The sequence below is a fragment of the Furipterus horrens genome, unplaced genomic scaffold, assembly GCF_987537825.1.
Source record: "Furipterus horrens unplaced genomic scaffold, mFurHor1.1.pri manual_scaffold_7, whole genome shotgun sequence".
Lineage (NCBI taxonomy): Eukaryota > Metazoa > Chordata > Mammalia > Chiroptera > Furipteridae > Furipterus > Furipterus horrens.
The window spans coordinates 36207135-36229664 of NW_028327177.1; the positions used below are offsets into that span (position 1 = coordinate 36207135).

At 40.8% G+C, this 22530-nt stretch overlaps 1 protein-coding gene across 2 annotated transcripts in view; it reads left to right on the forward strand.

Moving 5' to 3' along the window:
- NCOA2 (nuclear receptor coactivator 2) overlaps nt 1–22530 on the forward strand; it is a 192010-nt gene that overhangs the window by 165280 nt on the left and 4200 nt on the right. For both annotated transcript variants that reach the window (XM_090283589.1, XM_090283590.1), the window contains 7 exons: nt 5016–5181; nt 8253–8531; nt 9327–9407; nt 10741–10975; nt 12590–12764; nt 13313–13511; nt 15893–15982. In XM_090283589.1, coding sequence (XP_090139715.1) covers nt 5016–5181; nt 8253–8531; nt 9327–9407; nt 10741–10975; nt 12590–12764; nt 13313–13511; nt 15893–15982 — 1225 coding nt within the window. The remainder of the gene's footprint in view (nt 1–5015; nt 5182–8252; nt 8532–9326; nt 9408–10740; nt 10976–12589; nt 12765–13312; nt 13512–15892; nt 15983–22530) is intronic.

The following is a 22530-nucleotide window of genomic DNA, read 5'->3' on the forward strand; positions in this document are numbered from 1 at the left end:
AGTTGCCCAGGGACCTGTGGGCCCGAGTGCTGACACTGCTCAGCTGGCTGGTGGGCAAAGCACCCCAAGGCAGGGGGCTAGCTGGGAGCCTGAGTAAGAGGCCGTGTGGGAACTCACAGGATGCAGGCCTTGTTTTCCAGGAAGTAAACTTACACTGGAGAAATCTGGCCTTGAGACTCATATGTGAAGAGTTGGGTTGGAGGCTTAATGAGGACCTAACTGCAGACTGAATAGCTTTATCCACCTGGGATGATTCTAGTGTAAAATTATATATAATAATACTCTTACCAAATTCACAAATGATGAAAGTCAACAGGGTTTTTGAAATTTCACCGAAGTAGAATACATTTCTAGAGCTGCTTAAAAATACAAATTTCTGAGTGAATCCCACTCTGGGACGTAACGCTTTGGTTGCAGTTGGGGTTGCACAGCTCAGAGTTGCTGTGTGGTGTCCATTTTCCCTTCTCTGTGTGAAGGGAGTAATAAACGATTCAGAGGATAATGATGATGTTTATTTTAAAAATAGCAGAAGACGAACATTAGCCCAGCAGTAGAATTGGTGAGAAAAGTAGAGAGCTGGTTATTTCATGAAAGAAAAGATTAGGGTAACTGCTTAATAGCTGTTGTAGGGAGAAAAAGAAGGAAGGGTACTCGCCAGCTGTATTGCATTCACTTAGGGGGAGAAACAAGTGTTCCGCAGCTTCACTGTGCCTATCAACCACCTCTGAGGTCCCCTGAAAAGGCAGGTCTGGGTGGAGCCACTGGTCCTCCCACTGCACCTTGAGTAGAAGTGAGGCTGGGAGAGCAATCACGCATTCGGGTTCTTTCTGGGCTGGCTCCCACAGACACTGGAGCCTCATCTGGGTTTCCTGGGGACTCCCATGTGGAGGCAGGGCTCTTTCAAGATCCCTCCAGCTCTCTGAGTCTTAATTTCACAGTGTCAGGGAGCATGATGCTTTTTCTGAATGTGCCTGACATTAAAAACTCACCCATTTCCATGGAAACTTGCACATAATAAAAATGTAGTGCAATAATTAAATCTAACACTTGATATTTGTTTTTGAATGAAATGTGAAAGATGAGTTTCTGGGGAAAACTAAGGCCAAAATTAGGATTTTCACTGTTACCCAAACAGATGAGAGTTCAGGTTTGCTTGCTTGCTTGCTTGTTTTAAAAAGGAAGATTTCCAGATTTTACTGAGTCTAATTACAGAGGAAGCTGTTTGTTGGGTGTGCTGTGCAGGCTCTGGGACTCAGTACGGCCTGTTCTGCTGCTGCCTGGGTTGCTGTCTGTCAGCGTCTGTCTAAGAACTGTGTGAACGAAACAAACCGGTTTCACCACTTTGAAAGTCATTTCAGTTTTTCCAGCCACTCATCCCACTTCTTTTATTTTAAATAATTCAGTTTGGAGGAAATTTATAACCAACTCTGTACTAATCTTATTGTCTTAGAGCTTCAGAAGTGATGGGTAACAGGCTCTAACAACATGTCTCTTGAAATAAAAGAAAAGCAGTGCTTTTTAAAACATCCCCTTTATACGTTACCATTAATATTTTATGTGTTTACAGCCTATCTGTTTAGGAATATGTTTTCTAATGTTTTAGGAACCAAGCATTAGTTTATTTCAAAAAGGCAGTAGTTTAGTCCTTAAATCTCTTAACATATTCCCCTACCCATTGATTTATAGTTGGGTTTCCATTTTCTGTAGTTCCATTGTGGTTTTTTCCTTCACTCATCTGGTGTGTAAAAGAAAGGTTTAAAATGTAGTCCAAAATGTATAGATGATTTGTTTGAAGATATCTGTTCAATTTATAAAAGTGATTATTTTTTTTCTTGAAACATCGTAGCTGCCTTTATAAAAGACTTGCTTTCACATTAAGCTCAAAATTTCAGAGTTAATCTGGTTTTCTCTTGTTTGGAATGTATCTGAGAGTAACGTTTCTTGTGTTCATTATTTCTCATTATGTAGTACCTGCTATTTTTTTGCAGAATTTTGAAAATACATGTGAGAAGTAAGGGTAATGGTATGGTTTCTTAAACAAAAGCTCAGAATTGACTGTACTCTCCTTATCACCATCCTTAATGTCTTACTAGGCCATAAATAACAATGGAAACTACAAGAAATGAGGTATCTGTTGATGTTAGCCTGGTTCATCCTTTTATTCCTTTATCCTTGTCTTAATATTATACAGGTTTGTCAGTCACCATCTGGATTATAACTATATTTGTAATTGCCCAAACTATAGGAAAATAATTTCTCCATTTATAAAGTTCAGATTAGAAGTCTGGTTCAATATTTTTTCTGTAAGCCAACCATATTATGGTGTCTTTAAGGGAAGAGGTATGACTTATGGTATACCCAAATTTAGAAAACCAAGCCACAGTGCAATGTATTTTTCTGTGTGTAAGGTATGATTACCTGGCTAGATCAGGAAGCTTTTTATTTTCATCAACTGAAAATTTCCTGAACCTATGTAGTTCAAGTACTGGGCCAACAAAGAGATTTTAAATGTCCTTACTAGGCATAGTTTGAAGTTGATGTTTTTAGCATAGATGCCAGTATCAATTCGGCGTTGAATAGTAGATGGTGCTGGAGTTGGGAGGTGAGCGGGGGTGGTCAAGAGTAGTTGTACAGGAGTACATCCAGCCCTGGTGGGAAGGTAGACTCTTAGCTGAAGAAGAGAGTGAGGAGTGTGGAGTGGAAGGTCTTGGCAGTGTGCTGGTATGGGAAAAGATCAGTTGCCCAGGATAGCTGGGGCTCACAGGGAAGTTGTGGGCCCTAAGTTTAGAAAAATTAGACTTTACCCAAGTGTGTGTGTGTCCTTGAATTCTGCCACCACCACACGGTCCCAGGGACTTAGACATGTTGCCAGGGGAGCCAAAGTAAGAATTTTGAGTTAGCTCAGTGAAGTGGGTTTTGGGAAAAAGAACCTGACAGCATCTTATTAGGAGAGTCAGACAGGGACTATGAGCAGGAAGGTACATTGAGAGTCCACCTTGAGTCAAAGAGGGCCCAGAAGCACTGCTTCACTTTTCTTTAATTAAAAAAAGAAATGAAAAGCATGTAACACAAATGAGTTATTTTATTACACAGGAAATTGTTTAAATGCAAGTTAATATATGCATCAGTTTTTTTTTTCCTTAAGCATTTACTAGGGTGCAATTGTTTTTCAAAAGTAGAAGACAGCTCCTTCCCTTCCTTCCCACTAAATTAGATAGAATACTGGGGAGTCTGGGTTCATGTGGAATCTCTGTGGCCTTGCTGCAGTTAAAAAAGAGTAGACTTGAACCTTTAACCAGCAGAGAGGTTGGGGGGGCAGGTCACGGGGAGTCGTGGTTGTGTAGGAGTGAAGCTTCTGAAGAAACAGAAGTTGAAAATTATAAAATACAGCTAGACAAAATACTTGAGTAGCATCTTTGGGGAATGAGGTCGCAGCCTAAGAGAACCTGGTACATAGGTGATATCCACTCTTGGCTGACTTGGGCTCTTTTTGCATGAAATTTACCACATTCAGATGTTCATCATTCCTCTTTGGGGCATTTCCTCTTGCCTTTGCTTTGGTGACATGCAGTCCTGTGATTTTTCTCCTTGTTGCCACTTTTTTGTGTGTCTGCTCCTCCTTCTCACTCCCTAAGTAGCAGTGGTGGGGTGATCTGATCACATTTGTATTTAAACTTGAATTTTGGAAGGATGTGGCAGGGCAGTGGGGGAGCTATTTCAGTGCCTGCTGTTTACCAAGAACGAAGGCAAAGGGCTAGGGGAGAAGGGGCAGGTGTAGAAAGGGTCCCAGGATGAGAGTAGAGCCTCTGGGAGTGTTGGTGGAAGCCGTTGGCATGCCTGCATGGCTCGTGTGGTAGGCTGCATTGTCTGCTTGCAATGTCTCAGAGGCAGTGGGACTGGGGCTTGGAGCCAGGGACAGCGGGTGAGGGTGTCATGGAGGAACACTTAAGTGGGTGAGTTTTCTTTATAAGTAACTAGGGATAAATGGGGAGTCTAGATGATCTTTTAAATGTACTGTGTTGTTAGCTATTTGAAATTGTAGGCTTTAGCAATCAGCTTTTCAGGATTTCAGGATTCTAGACCAACATGGCATATTGAACTGCCTTCAGAAAACATGACATATTACATTGGGTTAAATAGGCAACTTCATTTTTTGATGAATCTACTTTCACTTAAGAGTGAAGTTACCTGTAAACTTAACTATGGGTACAAATTAGACTATTTTGGCAAAATATAGGTATCATTTCCCCTCTGGTATTAAAGTAACTCAGGAGCTCTTTTTAAAAGTCTCCCCCAATTTGTCGGTTAACTTAAATTACAGGACTTTTAGATACCAAAGAATTTGAAGTTTAGTATTAATGATTTTATCACCTGTTACCTTATAGAATGACAAGTATAATTTGCATATTCATGATCAGCTTTTCTTGACTAACTCAAGAAGGTTAACCATTACACTTCTTAAGGGCTTTCATAAATGTTTACTAGTCCAGCATGCATGACTAAAAATTTCCTATTAGTCCAGTCAAATATAGTCTAGTGACAGCTGAATGCAAAAACTTAATGTAACTTTTATGCCTGTAGAGCTCTAGTCTCTCCAAAGTCAATCAGCATAGCCTCATGTGAAATAAGACTATTCAATCAATTAGTTTTTCCTGCTAGAGTTCAGAGAAGTCCTTGATTACTTCAGTGCAAAGTAAATATATATAAGCTTAAGGAGTCAGTGTTGATTTATGTAAATATAATGGTCATGTGGGCCCTGGACTCACATAAGTCTCTGAGTGTATCTGTTATTTTTAAGAGTTTATTTGAGCCAAACTGACAACATTTGCCAGGGAGCAAGATCTCAAGTGCTCCCTTTGTCTATTATTTTGGGTTGTCATGTTGTTCTATGTCCTGCTGGTACAGTATTTTACTACAAAGAGCCTAGAAGTCAACCAATACTTTTGTCCTTAAGGACAGTGTTCTCCAACCAACAAGCCTTTCCACAAGCCCAAGTGAAGTCTGTCTCTCTACAGGCAGCCATTCGGCAGCTCTCCAGACGATTTGCTGTGTCCACATCCTGCTGCGGAGTCTCCGAGTGATGAAGGAGCTCTCCTGGATCAGCTCTACCTGGCCTTGCGGAACTTCGATGGCCTAGAGGAGATTGATAGAGCTTTGGGAATACCCGAACTGGTCAGCCAGGTATGCACAGGGGCATGAGGTTGTTTGTTTCCTTTTGCTGACAGGTAGTCTGCAGTTGGCTTTTTAGAATTTTTTTTTTTTCACCTAATACCAAACTAGCTTTATTTTCTTTCTCTCCCTCTCCTTTTCATTCTCACATAAACTCTGGCCCATCTCACATAAACTCAGGCCCAAGGATGGAAATGAGCTTTGCATAGAATTTACGTTATTGAGCTAAAAAGCAGAAACTCAGGTCCAGCTCACCTATTAATGACAGAGAGGGACATGCAAGAAGCAGAGAGACCCAGAATGGAACATTGCTGCTCTAATGACCTAGAATGCTTTTGTCTAAAAAACCAGTATCTGTGCCCTGGCCGGGTGGCACAGTTGATTGGAGCATTGTCCCATACACCAGAGGGTTGTGGGTTCCATCCCCAGTCAGGGCACATCCTAGAAGCAACTGATCAGTGTTTCTCTCTCTCTCTCTTTTCTTCCTCTCTCTCTACAATCAATAAATATATCCTCAAGTGAGGATTTAAAAAAATGAAAATGCAGTATTTGCAATCACTGTATTAATCTTTTATTTGTGGACTAATGATGGGAAGTTATTTATCCTAAAAGAATACTTTGCACATACAATAGCAGAAGTCATTTAGGGAGGTCACCGTCGTTCAATAATCATTTTTTTAACAGATCCTCAGTGCTTGCATCTCTTAATAGCCAGCATTCTCTTAGATATGCAGTTGAGCTCAGCGCATTCAAACCTCTTTGTAGTTTTGGCCTTTTTTCAGAAAATCAGCCTAGTCTGCTCACCATAGCCACTCTGCTTCCTGCCATAACGCCGCTTCCCCTGCGCATACAGAGGATAATTCTCTTGCCCTTCTTGTACTGTGTGACTTTGTAGGGTTCATGCTTGCCACACTTCTTACAGAAAGGCCGGCAGGTTTTGGGAACGTTCACTATGATTGCCTGAGTGCTATCGGCACAGGAAGGAAGAATTCAGTAATCATTTCGACTTTTTCATAGGTTTAGCCCACAACAATTTGGGGGATATTTAAGCATAAGTGGGAATATAAAGATGTTAACCAGTCTTAGTGTACTTAGCTTTCTTCCCCTTGGTAATTAGTTACTTAAAGTAATTCTCTGCTGTAAGAGTACTCTATAGCAGTCATATGAGAAACAACCTAACATAGTCTCATGAAATAACAGTGCTTTCTGAATCTGACTACCCAGCTACATTTGTGTGAAGTGGCCTTCCTGGTTTACTGTATACAGAGCAACCTAGAAAAAACCACCACAGTCATGCTACTGTCTTCCGCTCTTTTCAGCATGAGTCATCTTTGTTTCTTATTACTAAAAAGTACCTTCCAGTGTCAGTCCACTTCTTGGATGTCTGACGTGTTATGAGGGAGGGTCGGTGATGATGGTGATGCAGAGTCATTGGAGATTTCTCTGAAGCGTTAAAGATAGTCTTGTCATAATTCCCACAGTTCAGCAGACGCAGTGGGAGGTAAATAAGACTTGTCAATTCATCCTGAGAAGAGCAGAATGGAAAGAAATGACTAAGGTTACATGATATAACCTGAAATAAATCAAGAAAGGAAAATGGAGTGTGTATATTTCCTGTGTGGCTGGTTTACTGTACTTTGGGGTGGTAGTTAGAATTTAACATTCAGTATCATTGTCCTTGAGTTTTGTCTAAGTGACACTTAAAAATGTGATCGTTAGGGTTGTTTGGTGCATTGTTTTTATCAAAACTGGCATCATTTCATTATTAAATATTTTTAGTCTTTTTTCCATTTATTTGTATCTCAATTTTGTCTCTTCAAATCCACCATTATATCATATCCAACTGAATTATGGAAATGTGGTTATTAGGTGGAGTCATGGAAAATGTGAAGTACTCATCAGAACTATGTTTCTTTGAGAATGGAAATTAATTAATTAAAATTTCTCTCTGTTAAAGATGGGCAAATATTTAAAGTTCTGAGATAGTTTTGTGGATTTAGTTACAAATAATAATGCAACAATGAATGGTTTCCCCCACGTAGACTCCATCCACATTTTAAAAACTAGCATGGCAAAGGGATAATGGGCCAACCTCAGGGCCACACTGACCTGAATTCTGGGTGACTCAGTGTCCCTGCTACAACATGGTTTGAAGCCTAGTATGTTATTAAGCTAAAGAAAACCTCCTAGATGTTTGTTTGTGCTGTTGGGCCCTTCCCTCCAATGCATCAGGGGTTTGTAGATATTACTTCTAGAAGTAGAAGGAAGAGGAGGATTAGCCAGGCATACCTCTCCACTTCACACATAGATGTTTAAGGCCACCTGGGTCTGAGCTATTCCCCCTTGGAGAAGTTCTGAGTTTTCTACACCTGCCCCATTGTGACCCAGATAGGAGAGCCTTAAGAAGTCAAGGATGACAAAACCCACTAAATTTGTCCAGTAGGTAATAAGGTGGTGGCAAAATATGGGGTATGTAGGAAATTCTGACAGCCACAGAAAACAGCTAAATAAAAGCAGCGTATCATACTGATGATGAGCTCAGGTCCTAAGTCACAAACTGGATTGGAACCCACTACTCACTAGCCAGATAGGCTGGTTGCAATTTGCTTCACTTCTCCAAGTCTTGGTTTTGTTATGTGTCAAATCAGAATAATGGTGGTGGGAACCCCAACACTGCTGATCCCAGCTAGATACCAAGGTGATTCTTTCATTTAAATGAATTATACATCTATGAATAATCTGTAAAAAAAAAAAAAAATTAAACATGCGTGTTTAAAGTTCAGGTCAGTGTCTGGTGGAGCGAGTAGGTGGCATTCATAGTCATGGCCCACATGTCCCTTCCCTTGGAGGAAGTGACGCGGGAGTCAGGCACAACCCCTGCTTCCTTCCTTACATAACCAATCTATTGAATTGAACAAAGAGGCTTTCCTAGGAAGAAAAGTGAAGTCAAGCTAAAAGTACCTTTATGTAGTCAGTACAGTATAAAAAGCTTTAAATCTCTGACAGTGAAAGAGACCAGCCTTATATTTCCTCTGCTGTTTTTAGTGTTTTACTTCTTTGTTCTTTGGGGACTTTCTGTTCAGAGCCAAGCAGTAGATCCAGACCAGTTCTCGAGTCAGGATTCCAACATGATGCTGGAACAGAAGGCGCCCGTTTTCCCACAGCAGTACGCGTCTCAGGCACAAATGGCCCAGGGGAGCTATTCTCCCATGCAGGATCCCAACTTCCACAACATGGGGCAGCGGCCTAGTTATGCCACACTCCGCATGCAGCCCAGACCTGGCCTCAGGCCCACCGGCCTGGTGCAGAACCAGCCAAATCAGCTGAGACTTCAACTGCAGCATCGCCTCCAAGCACAGCAGGTATGTTCTCTGTGGGTGGGGGGAGTGACGGCAAAAGGAAGACCGATGCCAGATGGTGCAACAATTGTGTGGCTTAAATCTCATTCCATGCTTTCTAACTGGGTGAAACTTCTCTAAGGTGATCCTACAATCGTCATACTCCTTTCTAGTTCCTTCTTTCTTTCTTTCTCCTCTGTTCCAGTACAGAGTAGTTATCCTTTTATTTTCTAACTCCACTGTTTATTAATGGTCTAATCTTGAGCTCTCTGAGCCTCAATTTTCATTCTGTAAAATGGACTTATGGTATAGAATAGGACAATATGTATACATTTAAGGGACCTAGCAGTTTCTAGCCCAAAGTGAATGCTTGGAACACTAGTGGCTCCTGTCATGAGTCCTATCTCATGACAAAAATAGTCACTATTAGCAATAAGCCTGGACAGTTTTCTATAATATAGCAAGTAATAATGTTATAAGCTATCAGATCTCCTTTCATTTTTCTGAGTGATGAGCACCTACCTTTTTCTAGTCTTCCCCTTGGCCTCCTCTTCTGAGCATTCTCCTCTCTTTCTCCCTTGCAACAGCATGATTTCTAAGCAGTCCAAAATACTTTCCCAGTTACAAGCCATGAGATACCTCATTCAAAACTAGCTTTTACGGGAATTCAGCTGCAAACCATAGGGTGTCAGTATGCAACCACGTGCAGATGTTGAGTTAGGGGGGTGATTTTTTTTCTTTTTTTTTTTTTGGAAGATGATATGAAATAAAATATATTGTGTTTTAAAAATGTACTGATTCCTATGTCCATCCATTTAGAATCGCCAGCCCCTTATGAATCAAATCAGCAATGTTTCAAATGTGAACTTGACTCTGAGGCCTGGAGTACCAACACAGCAGGTAAGGAGTGGGCCAGCTGTCAGCTCTCACTGTATCCATCTGACATCTCTTGTCATTTCTCCCCCCTTGATGTACCTCGTAAAGTAACTTAGACACCATAAGATCCATATGAACACAGTGGCTCTGTAATGTCATTCGGTTATCTATCTAGTCTGTCACTTTCAAGGTTCCTCCTAACCACTGCCATTGTTATTGCTGGATACAGTCGATTCTCATTTCACACATATTATGTTCCGTAAAGTTATTCCCACATATTATGTTCCATAAAGTTAGTTACTGCAAGTGCAGAATAAGCAGATACTAAACCACTCACTGCTCCTAGGAGAAATAAAGGATTAGACTCCTACAAGCCTGTGGTCACATGATTTTCAGCAATCTAGCAATACATACCCTTATTTTAGGTGTGTCTCCATTTGAAAACAACTTAAGTTGATCTGTTAACATTGAACTCACAGCCAATTCATTAACTTGTAACTCATCTAACACGTGTTTTCTCCATAAGGCACATCCAGCCTCCTGTGCTTGGGAACACTACACAACCCTTGTGCACTACTCTCAGGAGCCCTTTTAAACAGTGGAATCCCCAACAAAAAGTACAAAATGTGAAAAACGGGGAACTGAATAGTCCACAGAAAGGACAGTTGTTTGCAGTACGAGGGCAGAGTCGGGACTCTGCAAGTGTCCATAAATGACTGGTGCTATGAATATTGATTTGGAATACAGATAAATTTTAATGAGTGAGAAAGTTCACAGATGAGGAGTCCACGAGTAATGAGGAGCTGCTATATATTGCTAGGGCCCATAAACACCCTTCGACTTCTTGCTGACGGCAAATACCGGTGTCTCTTCCCTTCCCTTGTCCCTCCCTACATGCCCCCCTCTCTTACTGCCTCTGCTCAGCCTTTTCTGAAGTGCTTCCAGTACCTTTTGGCACAGTGATCTGGTTTCTCTTTGGACTTGAAAGAGACCCTAAACTGCCATCCTTAAAATTTGTATCAGAGTCCTCTTGTAGATGGGGCTGGACTGACTTACTGTGAGGCCCTGCAGTTAACCATCCTCTCACCACAAGCCGCAGTTTAATTGGTATTAACCTTGAACTTAACCCATGCACATCATTGCAAGGTTTCAGGATAATCATCCTCTCTGTAGAACTTAGAAGCTCTCATTCTCAACCACCAGCTGTTCAACTCTAAAATGTTTTTTCCATGTAAATTTATTTTCCAAATAATTATGCGTGAGAATGTACCATTTTTCTCCTATTTCTAATACACAGATTGTTTTTCATTCTGTGTCTACCCTCCATGTTTTCCATCCTGTATTGCCCCCATTTCAGGCACCTATTAATGCACAGATGCTGGCCCAGAGACAGAGGGAAATCCTGAACCAGCATCTCCGACAGAGACAGATGCATCAGCAACAGCAAGTGCAGCAAAGAACTTTGATGATGAGAGGCCAAGGGTTGAATATGACATCAAGCATGGTGGCTCCTAGTGGTATGCCCGCAGCTATGAGCAACCCCCGGATCCCCCAGGCAAATGCCCAGCAGTTTCCATTTCCTCCAAACTACGGTACTGGACTTACATCCCCACCACCTTTCTCCAGTCCTTTCTCCCCAGTGTCCCCCAGTCCTGGGTCACAGCTCCTCTCTCACAGCTCTTTGCATGGCTCCCAGATGACTCTGGCTAACCAGGGAATGATAGGAAACCTGGGAGGACAGTTGGGGCCTGTCAGGAATCCCCAAGTCCAGCACAGTACCTTCCAGTCTCTCAGCTCAGGTACCACCTTTTCTCTTGAGTGCAGGTCTTATTTTAAGAATGACCGAAGTAAGTGTGCGTGTGTATAGTGCACCAGTTGTGTGTGTGAGCGTGTGTGAATTTGTGTGTTTATGTCCGTGTCTGTAAACATAGGTGGATATGTATGTATTTATATTTGAAAACCTCTGAGTCTGACTCAAACAAATCAATAGATATACACAATATGTTGAAAGACATATATAAATGTAAATATTGGGCGGTCCACAACTTTGAAAAATAAAGACTTAAAAGATTACACCAAATCTTTCATGAATAGATAATTCTTGAGAAATGCTATATAGAAACACAACAGAAAACCTCTTAGCTTTTTTCTCCATATTGATTTGTTGTTTAATGTCAGCCTTAAGAGACAAGAGTGTAATGTCATAAATGTTAATATTTGTGTGCCTGTCATGTTTAATGAATAGTTGAATTATTTATCAAAGTGCTTATGTTAATATTCAAAGTTACTTGCCCTGTCTTTTGCCAGCTTTATCTGTAAATATTAAGTCTTTGTGTTGCTTAAATTTGTCTCCTAGTTCTTTAAAGAAACAGAAAGATAATGTGCAACTTTTTGCCATATGATCTTCAACTTTTCTTTATAGCTAATTTAAGTGTTAATTAAATATGCATGTTTTACACATTTTCAGGGCAAAAATTTGCTTAACGTCATCCTGAAACTTTCTGAGTTGCCTCCTTTGTTTTTCAAGTTCCTTTCCTCTTATTTCCTTTTTCTTTATCTCCTTTTTGATGATTTAGAAAAGTTTTCTAAAGTGTTTTTTTCTTTTAGTGCAAATGCCATTTGCTTCTAAACTGAACAAGAAGCTTGCATTGAATTTTTTTTCTTATCCTTGCTAATGTTGGATAGCACTGAAGTACCATAGAGCCCTTTATAAAGAGAAACGAGCTCATTGTGAATGCCTCTCATAGAGAATGACTTAATTCAGTAATAAGTTATTGAAATGTGTTGATTTTTTTATACATAAACTTTAATCCCGTCTAAATGTTAAATAGTCCTTTTGGTGATGTATAAAAATGTAAAGACTAGTTGAGGTTAAAGAGAAATACTATGTATGACCATTCTTGATTTGGAAAGGGATATGGGGAAAAACAGTATTTTCTGTCTCTTCCTCTAGCCATGATGGTTAATATGGTTTCTAGGGCACCCCTGTGATCACTGTAGAGATTAAGACATGGGATATTTTTCTTCATGCATTTTATCCCAGATTGGAATCCTTAAAGTATATGTAATTAAACCAGTACATGGTCAAATATTTTAAAGTAATTTTCTATGTGTAGTTAATTTGAATGTTCTCTTTCTTTCCCCTGAGTCTCTATGATAAAGCTAACAATCTCCTTTGGATTTCTGCTTTGTTTTGTTTTTTTAAGGAATAAGTCAGCAACCTGATCCTGGCTTTGCTGGGGCTACTACACCCCAGAGCCCTCTGATGTCACCCAGAATGGCACACACGCAGAGCCCCATGCTGCAGCAGACCCAGGCCAACCCAGCCTATCAGGCCTCTGACATGAATGGATGGGCACAGGGGAATATGGGTGGAAGCAGGTATGCTGTGCTTCTGTGCCTTTTTAATATAAATGATTACCAGGGAATTTTCTGTAGACCACAAATCTCTTTTAACTTCTTTTCACAAGAAAGCATTATCAAGTAAACTAAGTAAGCTAGCTTACTTTTTCTAGGGCAGAAGTCACCAGAATCTGAAGAAGCTTAGCATAAAATCTTCTCCTTGGAAGTAAAAGGAACTTCCCTAAGAAGACAGCACCCCGTCAATTTATGGTAGAAACTGCTGAGGAAGGCAGTGCTCTAGAAGCACTACTTATCAGTGTGTGTAATAAAAGTAAACAGAAAGCGTATCCAGCACAGACACAAAAGTGGGCCTTCCAGACCTTCACGGGGCTGTGGTTGCCCTGCAGCTTCATTGCACACTTCAAGCCCTGCTGGCTCTGACCTCAGCACCTGCTGGCTGTCCCACCCTGGGCTCTCTCAGCCTGGTTTTATTCATTCTGAAGTAAATGCCTGGGGAACAAGTGCTCAAAATGGCCTGCCTATTTGCACTGGGGGACTAACATTTATATCTCTTCATTGCATTCTAGCATGTTTTCACAACAGTCCCCACCACACTTTGGGCAGCAAGCAAACACCAGCATGTACAATAATAATATGAACATCAACGTATCCATGGCGACCAACACAGGTGGGATGAGCAACATGAACCAGATGACAGGACAGATCAGCATGACCTCAGTGACCTCCGTGCCTACATCGGGGCTGTCCTCCATGGGTCCCGAGCAGGTGAGCACCTCGGGGAGCCTGTGCCCTCCAGTCATAACATTCTCTCTATTATACACTAAGTATATCTTTCCATGCACTCAGCATTTGCTGTTCACTCCCACATTTATTTTGAAGAGTGTTTTTTCACCTGTGTTAGTGCAATCTACAGGAATACTTGTTAATGATGAAATAAACATGGAAGGATTCCTAACTGCTCAAGCATCTTTCAAAACATTTAACTTTCTTGTCATTTAAGTTTTTCTCTTATTTTGAGGAATTTAGCAACAACTAAAATGAATCTCTAAACATGGAATGGTGAATGTGCTTTTTAAATAGCTTTATTTGGATTTATAGTTTGAGAACTGATTTTTTTTTTTTCTTACTGTAACACCTGATGAATCACAGGCCAAACTACCCGCCATCCAATTAGCTTTAAACAATACTTCATTCGTGCAGGCAGATTGACACAGATGGTCCAAAATATACTTTTTATCACCTTTGGACGTGGATGCCATGATCTTTTTATTGTTGTTAATTTGTTTTTTAAGATTTTATATATTTATTTCTAGAGAGAGGGGAAGGCAGGGAGAAAGAGAGGAAGAGAAACATCAATGTGTGGTTGCCTCTCTCATGCTCCCAACTGGGGACCTGGCCTGCAACCCAGGCATGTGCCCTGACCGGGAATTGAACCAGCAACCCTTTGGTTCTCAGGCTGACACTCAGTCCACTGAGCCAGCCATGGCTAATTTTTTTTTTTTTTTTTTTTTAATGATGTTGTTTGGTATTGAATAACATTGAAACAATTCTATCACCCCGAAGTATACACCAGCTTCACTGGTGGGAAAGAGACTCAAAGCATCTGATATCTCAAGTGCCAGCCTAGGACTCAAAAATCTGTGCTGGGCTGATCCAAAGATAAAGATACTGTTTAATAATTTTTAAATTGTGTCTGTATAAGATCTTATCTCTAAAGGGCATGGAAGGCTTGGCATTCTACTACCTCAGTAGTTTGTTCAAAGTATAGATGTGGCAACGACCCTGAATTTTATTTCATATACTAAGAAATTGAAGCAAGGAAAGTTTAAATAATTTAAGCAGTAAGTCATTGAGAACACTGTAAATTTTCAGTAAATAGCAGTTGTGAGGATGGTGCAAATTTGGAAGTTTGATTGGGTCTCTTTAATTCTGATGTTGATAAACCACAATTTACTGAAATTTTAATGAATTTTGCAGTGCCTTCGTATTTTATTCTATAATAAGATGTTAATAAAAGTCTGTAGTGATATATGAGAAAATTTAAAGCCCTTTGCAATTTAAGAAAGTTCTGTGTATGTAAGTAATAATAATATAGACTTTTATCTTTTCAATAGAGAAAATGTAGTGTTGATGTTGAATTTTCTACAAAAATGGGCTACTAGTGGTTCCTGATTTGCTTTCTAGGAAAAGTGTACAGAGTAAGGGCTGATGAGATTATCTAATTTAACATTAGTCCTAGTCAACCTGCACACATGTAAATTGGTGCATTTTTAATAGTTCAGATTGCTTTAAAACTTTTGCATGGATTCAGCCTTTCAAATATCACAGTTATTTTGAAAGCTCCCAAACACAACTGCAGTGTGTATCTTATGACAAAATCAGTTCTCTATCAGCATTTGTGCATTCGCTTTGTAATTTGCAAAAGACGTGCAGATGCTAATGAATACAGTATTCCCTCACGTATCTCAGGTATTACGTTCCAGACACCCCTCCCTCTGCAAAGTAGGAACCTTACATTTTATTCTACACTCTTAAACCTATATAACTTTAACAACATATGTATACAGTACCGCAAAATCCCACGATAAATAATTAAATATAATATTTTTTAAAATCCCGTGATATAATGAGGCTGCAATAAGTGAACTGCGATATAGAGAGGCACTACTGTAGTTCACTCAGTCATGGAAAATTCCACAAATTCAGCCCTGTTTTAGGTATTCACACTGGCTCTTGCTAATTAATAACTTGTCTGACTAACAAGGATAATAAAGAGCCTCTCCGATGACTTCAAAGTCCCAAATGTGAGTCATTGGTCTAATTTAGCCAAAAATAAATGCACATGTTATATGACATGAAAATGTTTCTTGTATGATTGTTTCTATGGAATTTCTATACAGAATGCAAATAAAATTTAATTTGAAGGCAGCTAGTAGATTACAAATATTTATTTTCATGTCTATACTTCCCCCAAAATATATCCACAGAAGGATAGATAGAGAAATGTAGCCATTTTTATGTGGTTATGTTTCCCTGTCCTTTTACTCATCAAAACCAGCAAGAGGAAGGTTGATGGTTGGTTGTTCCCCACTGCACTTTTGGATATCCCGCTAAAAATAGCTCCTGTTTGGTCTTGTCGTCCTCAGGTTAATGATCCTGCTCTGAGGGGAGGCAGCCTTTTCCCAAACCAGCTGCCTGGAATGGATATGATTAAGCAGGAGGGAGATGCATCACGGGTAAGAAACAGCAAAGACATGTTTGAATAGGGTTAAGTGAACATGACTATTTTATAGACCAAAATTGGCAGATAGCTTGAAGATAGTAATGATGCTTGTGATTTTTTTAAAATATCATCTAATTTTATCTACTTACAATGGTTTTGTGTGAATAATTATTTGTTTAAGCTGATTTTAATTGAGCTGATAGTGGTGTATGAATTAAGAACACTAATTTTGCCCTGGAATGATATTGTAGCAAAACAAAACATAAAGTAGCAATGGATTGGTTATGTTAAGGCAAACACTTTAACTTATTTTTGCTTTTTAAGTGTTTGTCTATATTCCATTTTGTTTGGGCAACAATCATATATTATTTCCCTATTACCTTAGACACTTGTTCAAAGGAGAGTAATATTATCAGGTTCAACCAAATCTTGAAACAATAGAATAATTAGTACTTAGGATCCAACTGAACTGTGTACTCAGCAGGAGCTCCATTACAGGAAGGTTCTGTGACAACAGGGCCTGTGGGGCCCTCTACGACCTTAGATATAAGAGCGCTAGATGACTCTCTTTGAATTAGAAGTTCTGTCTCAGTGGAAAGATGTGGGACTGGTGTTGAATGTCCTACAAAAACGTGGATCTTGGATGATTTTGTTGAGATTGCCATTCAAGTTTAAAAAGCAATAGCATCCATTTTAAAAATAGAGTGTGAACTTTCTCTGTGTGGCTTCTCTTGTTCAAAGAACCACAGTCAGGCCTGGCCTAGAGGCCTGTGGGTGGGAGTCTGGTAGATGTTATCTGTACATATGCAGGGGCACAACTCGTCTAAATGGTTAACGTACTGCTATTGTAAGTCAAACAGAAAATGGAATGTATTTTGTACTGACCATGTGTTTAGATTCTAAATATGCCTTCGACTGAGGTTTGAAGGCCCCTTGAGGGGCTGGCGCCTCCCCGGATGCCAGTCCTGGTCTCCCCTCCACAGCGTCTGCTCATAGTAGCCACATAGCTCAGTGATGGCTTATGTGCAGAAAGTAGAGGCTTGGAAACTGGAATGCACTTCCCAGAGAAATGGTGACATTAGTGATGATGAGGCTTCCACAGCCCAGCTGAACCCAAAAGTGCCAGGGAGCTTAACCTGTGAGCACATCGTCTCTATTTGGGGGTTGGGGAGTCAATCGCATTTGCATCTGTGCAATCACCAGACTTCCCTCCCTCACCTTTCAGTGTGTCCGTGCTAGCACAGACCAGGGCCCCGCCAAGCAGGCACCCCGGGAGAGCCACGTGGTGGGGTAAGCCCTCAGAAGCACTGCCTGGGCCGGGCCAGCAGCCCGGGGTCTCCCTCCTGTCTTCCATGGGCCCAGAAGTCCCCTCGCCTACGTCCTCCTGCTGCTGTGTCACCTCCAAAAGGAAGAGACTTGGTCCCAGTCTTTTTTTAAAATTACAGAAACAGCTAATTTTCTGCTGAGCTTGATTTAAATTACTTCATTTAAATTGCAGCCCACAAAAAAAGTAATAAAAATAAAAATAAAATAAACTGCAGCCCAGGTGTGCAGCAGAAGTACAGCTTAAAGCCCCGCTCGAGGTCCCACACCAGCAGGCGTGCACCGGGCGGGCGGAGCTCAGTGTGCACCCTTTGCCCCTGCGCCCTGCCGCAGAGGGGACGGCGCAGTCTTGTGAGGTTTTCCTAAGTGTTTTACGTAGGTAACATTGCAGAAGGCCAAAATTGAACAGATTATTTCCTTCTTTTGTGCCACTACCTTCTCTCCTTTTATAGATTCTGAAAGGAAGAGAAAGACACATGATTCAGCTCCAGTAGAAGAGCCCTCGGCCTCAGGCATTGGGTGCTTCATCTTGGGAGGGGCAAACCACTAAGACAGGGGATGTGCCTGTGGTCTCTAACACTGGACTTCCCAATATTTCTTTTTTAAGATTTTATTTATTTTTAGAGATGGGGGAAGGGAGAAGGAAAGAGAGGGAGAGAAACATCATGTGCAAGAGATACACATCGGTTGCCTCTTGCATGCCCCAACTGGGGACCTGGCCCACAACCTAGGCATGTGCCCTGACTGGGAATTGAACTGGCAACCTTTTGGTTCGCAGGCCGGAACTCAGTCCACTGAGCCACACGAGCCAGAGCCTTCCCAATATTTTTATTTGTTTATTTATCTTCATTGCTGTTTAGCCCCCTTATACTCCCCTCCCCCCACATCTCCCAACATTTTTAGTTGAGGAGAGTAAATCTCAGGATTAGGTCATCTATCCAAGGGCACCCAGCTAGTAAGTGGTAGACCATATCATAGGAGAGTAGGACCATCCTGAGCACTAGAGGGAAGCAGGGAGGGTCAGGAACCTCCCAGGTTCGACTAACCCACAGTGCTGGTGCTAAGGGCAGTGCAGAGGTGAGCGTCGGGCAGCATGGGCCCCAAGAACCAAGGTGTTTACCTTTATGCATGTCCGGGTGCCTGATGGGAGCCCGCCAAAACTGGAAAGAAGTAATTATTGTTAGGATCATAAAAAACAACTCCAGTAAATACCGGATGCTCTCTCCATCGAAGGTACCTTTTGGGAACCGTGGTAAGAGTTCTCTCCCTGTCTCCATCTAGCCCTGGCCACTTGGACCCCTCTCACTTACTCTGTTTTTTTTCCAGTCCCCTCTTGAATCTGGCTTATCCATCTGTACTTTGTTTATGCTGAATGTTAAGGCCAGAGAACAGTCTGTTACAGACACCCCTGTTTCCTTCAGAGGATGTATGTACAGTATATCCCTTCTAATCCATGAGTAATAATGGGACATCACTCTGCATGTGTCACTGTGCTACCAACGTGAGCACAGAGGGCTTCGGGCTCTTCATCCTTTGTGTTGCTCTAATGTGCTCTGCGCTGTTGTGAATCAGGGAACTTTTTTCAGAATTTTTATTGGTAATTGGCTTCTATTTGTTGAGCTGGAAGCCACAGTCATTCATTATTATTTGAATCTGTGTTCCATTTATCTTGAAACAGATTAAAATTGTACCTTGCTTTAAGCAGGGCTAGCATATACAACTGTGGACTTAGCAAAAAACAATGTAGATAAAGGCAGGTACTTTATTTAGCCAAAAGATTCTTCTTATTATAGGACTTAGAGATTCCTTTATATTTTAATATTTAAACTTATTAAAATTAAGTTTACTGCTCAGCCTCATGGCTCTTATATAAAGTATAGCTGTAATTACTTGTATTTACTAGTTCTATGAAAACTAGGATCAACCTTGAGTTGGTGATGATGTTGATAATGATGATGACATTTACTGAACACTTACTATGTCCCAGGAACTATTTAAGCACTTTATGTACATCATTTTGTTTAATCATCACAAAGCCCTAAGACATATTAGGTACAGAAAGGTTAAATGACTTCCCACTCCGTGGCACAGCCAGGACACCAAGCATGTCACTCCAGGGACACGGGCCATGCTCAGCATTCTGTCACTGACCTGATTATGGCTCAGAGCTGCTTAGAGATGTCTGTCCATGTTAAAGAATACTGCCCTAAAGTTTCTAAGGATGTATATACTTCTCAGTTAAAATGTCCTTCCAGACTTCTGGTCAAGATAGAAGCATAAGTAACCACACTTTGCCTCAACGAGCAACCACAGAGAGAATTACAACTAAGCCTCAAAACAAATAACATCCAGAACTGTCAGAAAATCAAACTGTATGGAAGTCTGACAACCAAGGATTAAAGAAGCCACTTTCATCCAGATGGGTAGGAAGGGTGGAGACACAGAGACAGACAGAGAGGAGGCAGTAGCAACAAAACAGGTGGTCTCACATTCATGTATGGTGGATAAAAATCGGGAAGGATACCTTGGAAGCAAGCAATCCCAACCCCTGGCCAGACCGCACTGCCCTGGGTTCCAGTGCCAGGAAGATAAATCCCCATAACTTCTGGCTGTAAAAACCAATGGGACTTGGGGCAGTGGAGGAAACTGCTGGATTTTCAGAAGATTGCACTTAAAGGGCTCACACATCTGAGAATGTATGCAAACCCATCCTCTCTGGGATTCAGCACCAGAACAACAGCTGGAAGGGCTCTAGTCACATACGGTCAGTGGGTGAAGTGACTGGAAACAGGGCAAGTGCTGGGTAAACTTCCAGAAGCCAGGCAGTGAACTGTCCCCTCTCCGAGCCCCACACACAGAGCCACAAAGTGATGAAGCAGGTTGCCCCACCCTGGTGGTTCCCTAACACTTCACCCCACACAATTTACAGGTGCCTTTTCTACAACAGGCCATGCTACTAAGACAGGGAGTCAAAGCAGCTCTGCCTAATACACAGAAACAAACACAGGGAGGCTGCCAAATTGGGGAGACAAAGAAATAGAGCCCAAATGAAAGAACAGAACAAAACCCCAGAAAAAGAACTAAACAAAATGGAGATGCAGAGTTCGAAACATTGGTGATAAGGATGCTCAGAGAATTCATTGAGTACGGCAGCAACATAAAGGAAGAAATGAAGGTTGCTATAAGTGAGATAAAAAAAAAATCTACAGGAAACCAACAGTGAAAGGGAAGAAGCCAGGATTCAAATCAGTGATTTGGAAAAAAAAGGAAGAAATGAACATTCAACCAGAACAGAATGAAGAAACAAAAATTCAAAAAAAAAAAAAAAAAAACCGAGGATAATATAAGGACCCTCTGGGACATCTCCAAACATACCAACATCTGAACCATAGGGATGCAAGAAGAAGAGGAAGAACAAGAAATTGAAAACTTACTTGAAAAAATAATGAAAGAAAACTTCACTAATTTGGTAAAGGAAATAAACATATAAAAGTCCAGGAAGCACAGAGAGTTCCAAACAAGTTGGACCCAAAGAGGACCACACCAAGACACATCATAATTAAAATGCCAAAGGTGAAAGATAAAGAGAGAATCTTAAATGCAGTAAGAGAAAAGAAGAAGTTCCCATAAGACTGTCAGCTGATTTATCAAAAGAAGCTTTGCAGGCAAGAAGAGTCTGGCAAGAAGTATTCAAAGTGATGAAAAGCAAGGACCTACAACCAAGATTACTCTATCCAGCAAAGCTATCATTTAGAACGGAAGGGCAGATGAAGTGCTTCCTAGACAAGGTAAAGCTGAAGGAGTTCCTTATCACCAAGCCCTTATTATATGAAATGTTAAAGGGACTTATTTAAGAAGAAGATAAAAACTATGAACACAAAAATGACAAAAAATTCACAACTATCAACAATTGAATCTAAAAAATCTACGTAAACAACTAGAACAGCAACAGAATCGTAGATATGGAGATCATTTGGAGGGTTATCAGCTGGGAGGAGGAAGGGGCAAAAATGGGGGAAGGTGTAGGGCTTAAAAAGCATAATTGGTTGGTACAAAATAGACAGGGGGATATTAAGAATAGTATAAGAAATGGAGAAGTCAAAGAACTTATATGAATGACCCATGGTCATGAACTAAGGGGGGGAATTGCTGAAGAGAAGGAGGGTGCTGGGTGGAGGGGACAAAGGGAGAAAAATTGGGGCAACTGTAATAGCATAATCAATAAAATATACTTTAAAAATAAATAAATAAAATATTCTTCCAGACTAATTGGAATTTGAAGGATTTTTTAAATTTTTTTTCATATTTCAGTCAGAGCCTTGGAGTATTTTTACGTGAAATCATTTAAGTGGCACAAATTAGGAAAAAATAGATTACAGAGAAAAGTATATTAAATGTTCTTCTCTAATGGGACATATAATCAGAGGTCTAGTCTCCTAAGCTAATTTTTTCAGCCTGGGAAGGAGATTTGTGCAATTGACCAGGAATGTAATCACCTCTGACCACTAGAATTCAATGATCTGACAATAGTTTCCCCAGATCTCTGTTCAAGGTACTACGGCGAAATCCATTATTTTGGGGTGACTTCCTCCCTAATCTTACTTAAACTAGATGTTCTTTAATGGTCCTAATGCTAAAAGCCTGTGTCTAGGTATCTAAATCCCAGAAGTAGTTGCTATATGCTCTCACAGCAACTAATATTTCCCTTCACATAATTCCTATCACACTGGTATTTAATTGTCTGCTTGGCCTAGTCAGCCAGTTTTGATAGCAGTGACCAGAAATCTCTTGTTATGATTATATCCCCAGCACCTGGCACAAAGCAGGTGCTAAGTTAGTATTTGCTAAGTGGATGAAAACGTTTGGGGGACAGATAGTCAATAGCCAAAGAAAAAGCATTGACAAATATACTCACACAGACCACAGAAACACCTCCACATGATTCTTGCTCACTACAAAAGAAAAATCATCTGTGATATCCAGTCATTCAGATCGTCTGCACATATCAGCCAGAAACTAGCAGGAATGCTTGTAGAGTAAAAACCCTGGGTGATTTAGTGCTCTGCAGCCAAGAAGAATACACCCGTGGAACTGTTGGGAGTATCTGGCTAAGGGAGAGTCCAGAGGGACCTGTTAGTGGAAGTGGTCGTGTACTGGGTGATGTTGAAGGATTAAGCAAGTGGTGGCCCCTTCTGGGTCAGAGGCTGTCAAAAGGAAGGGGCAGTTCAGCCACTGGGA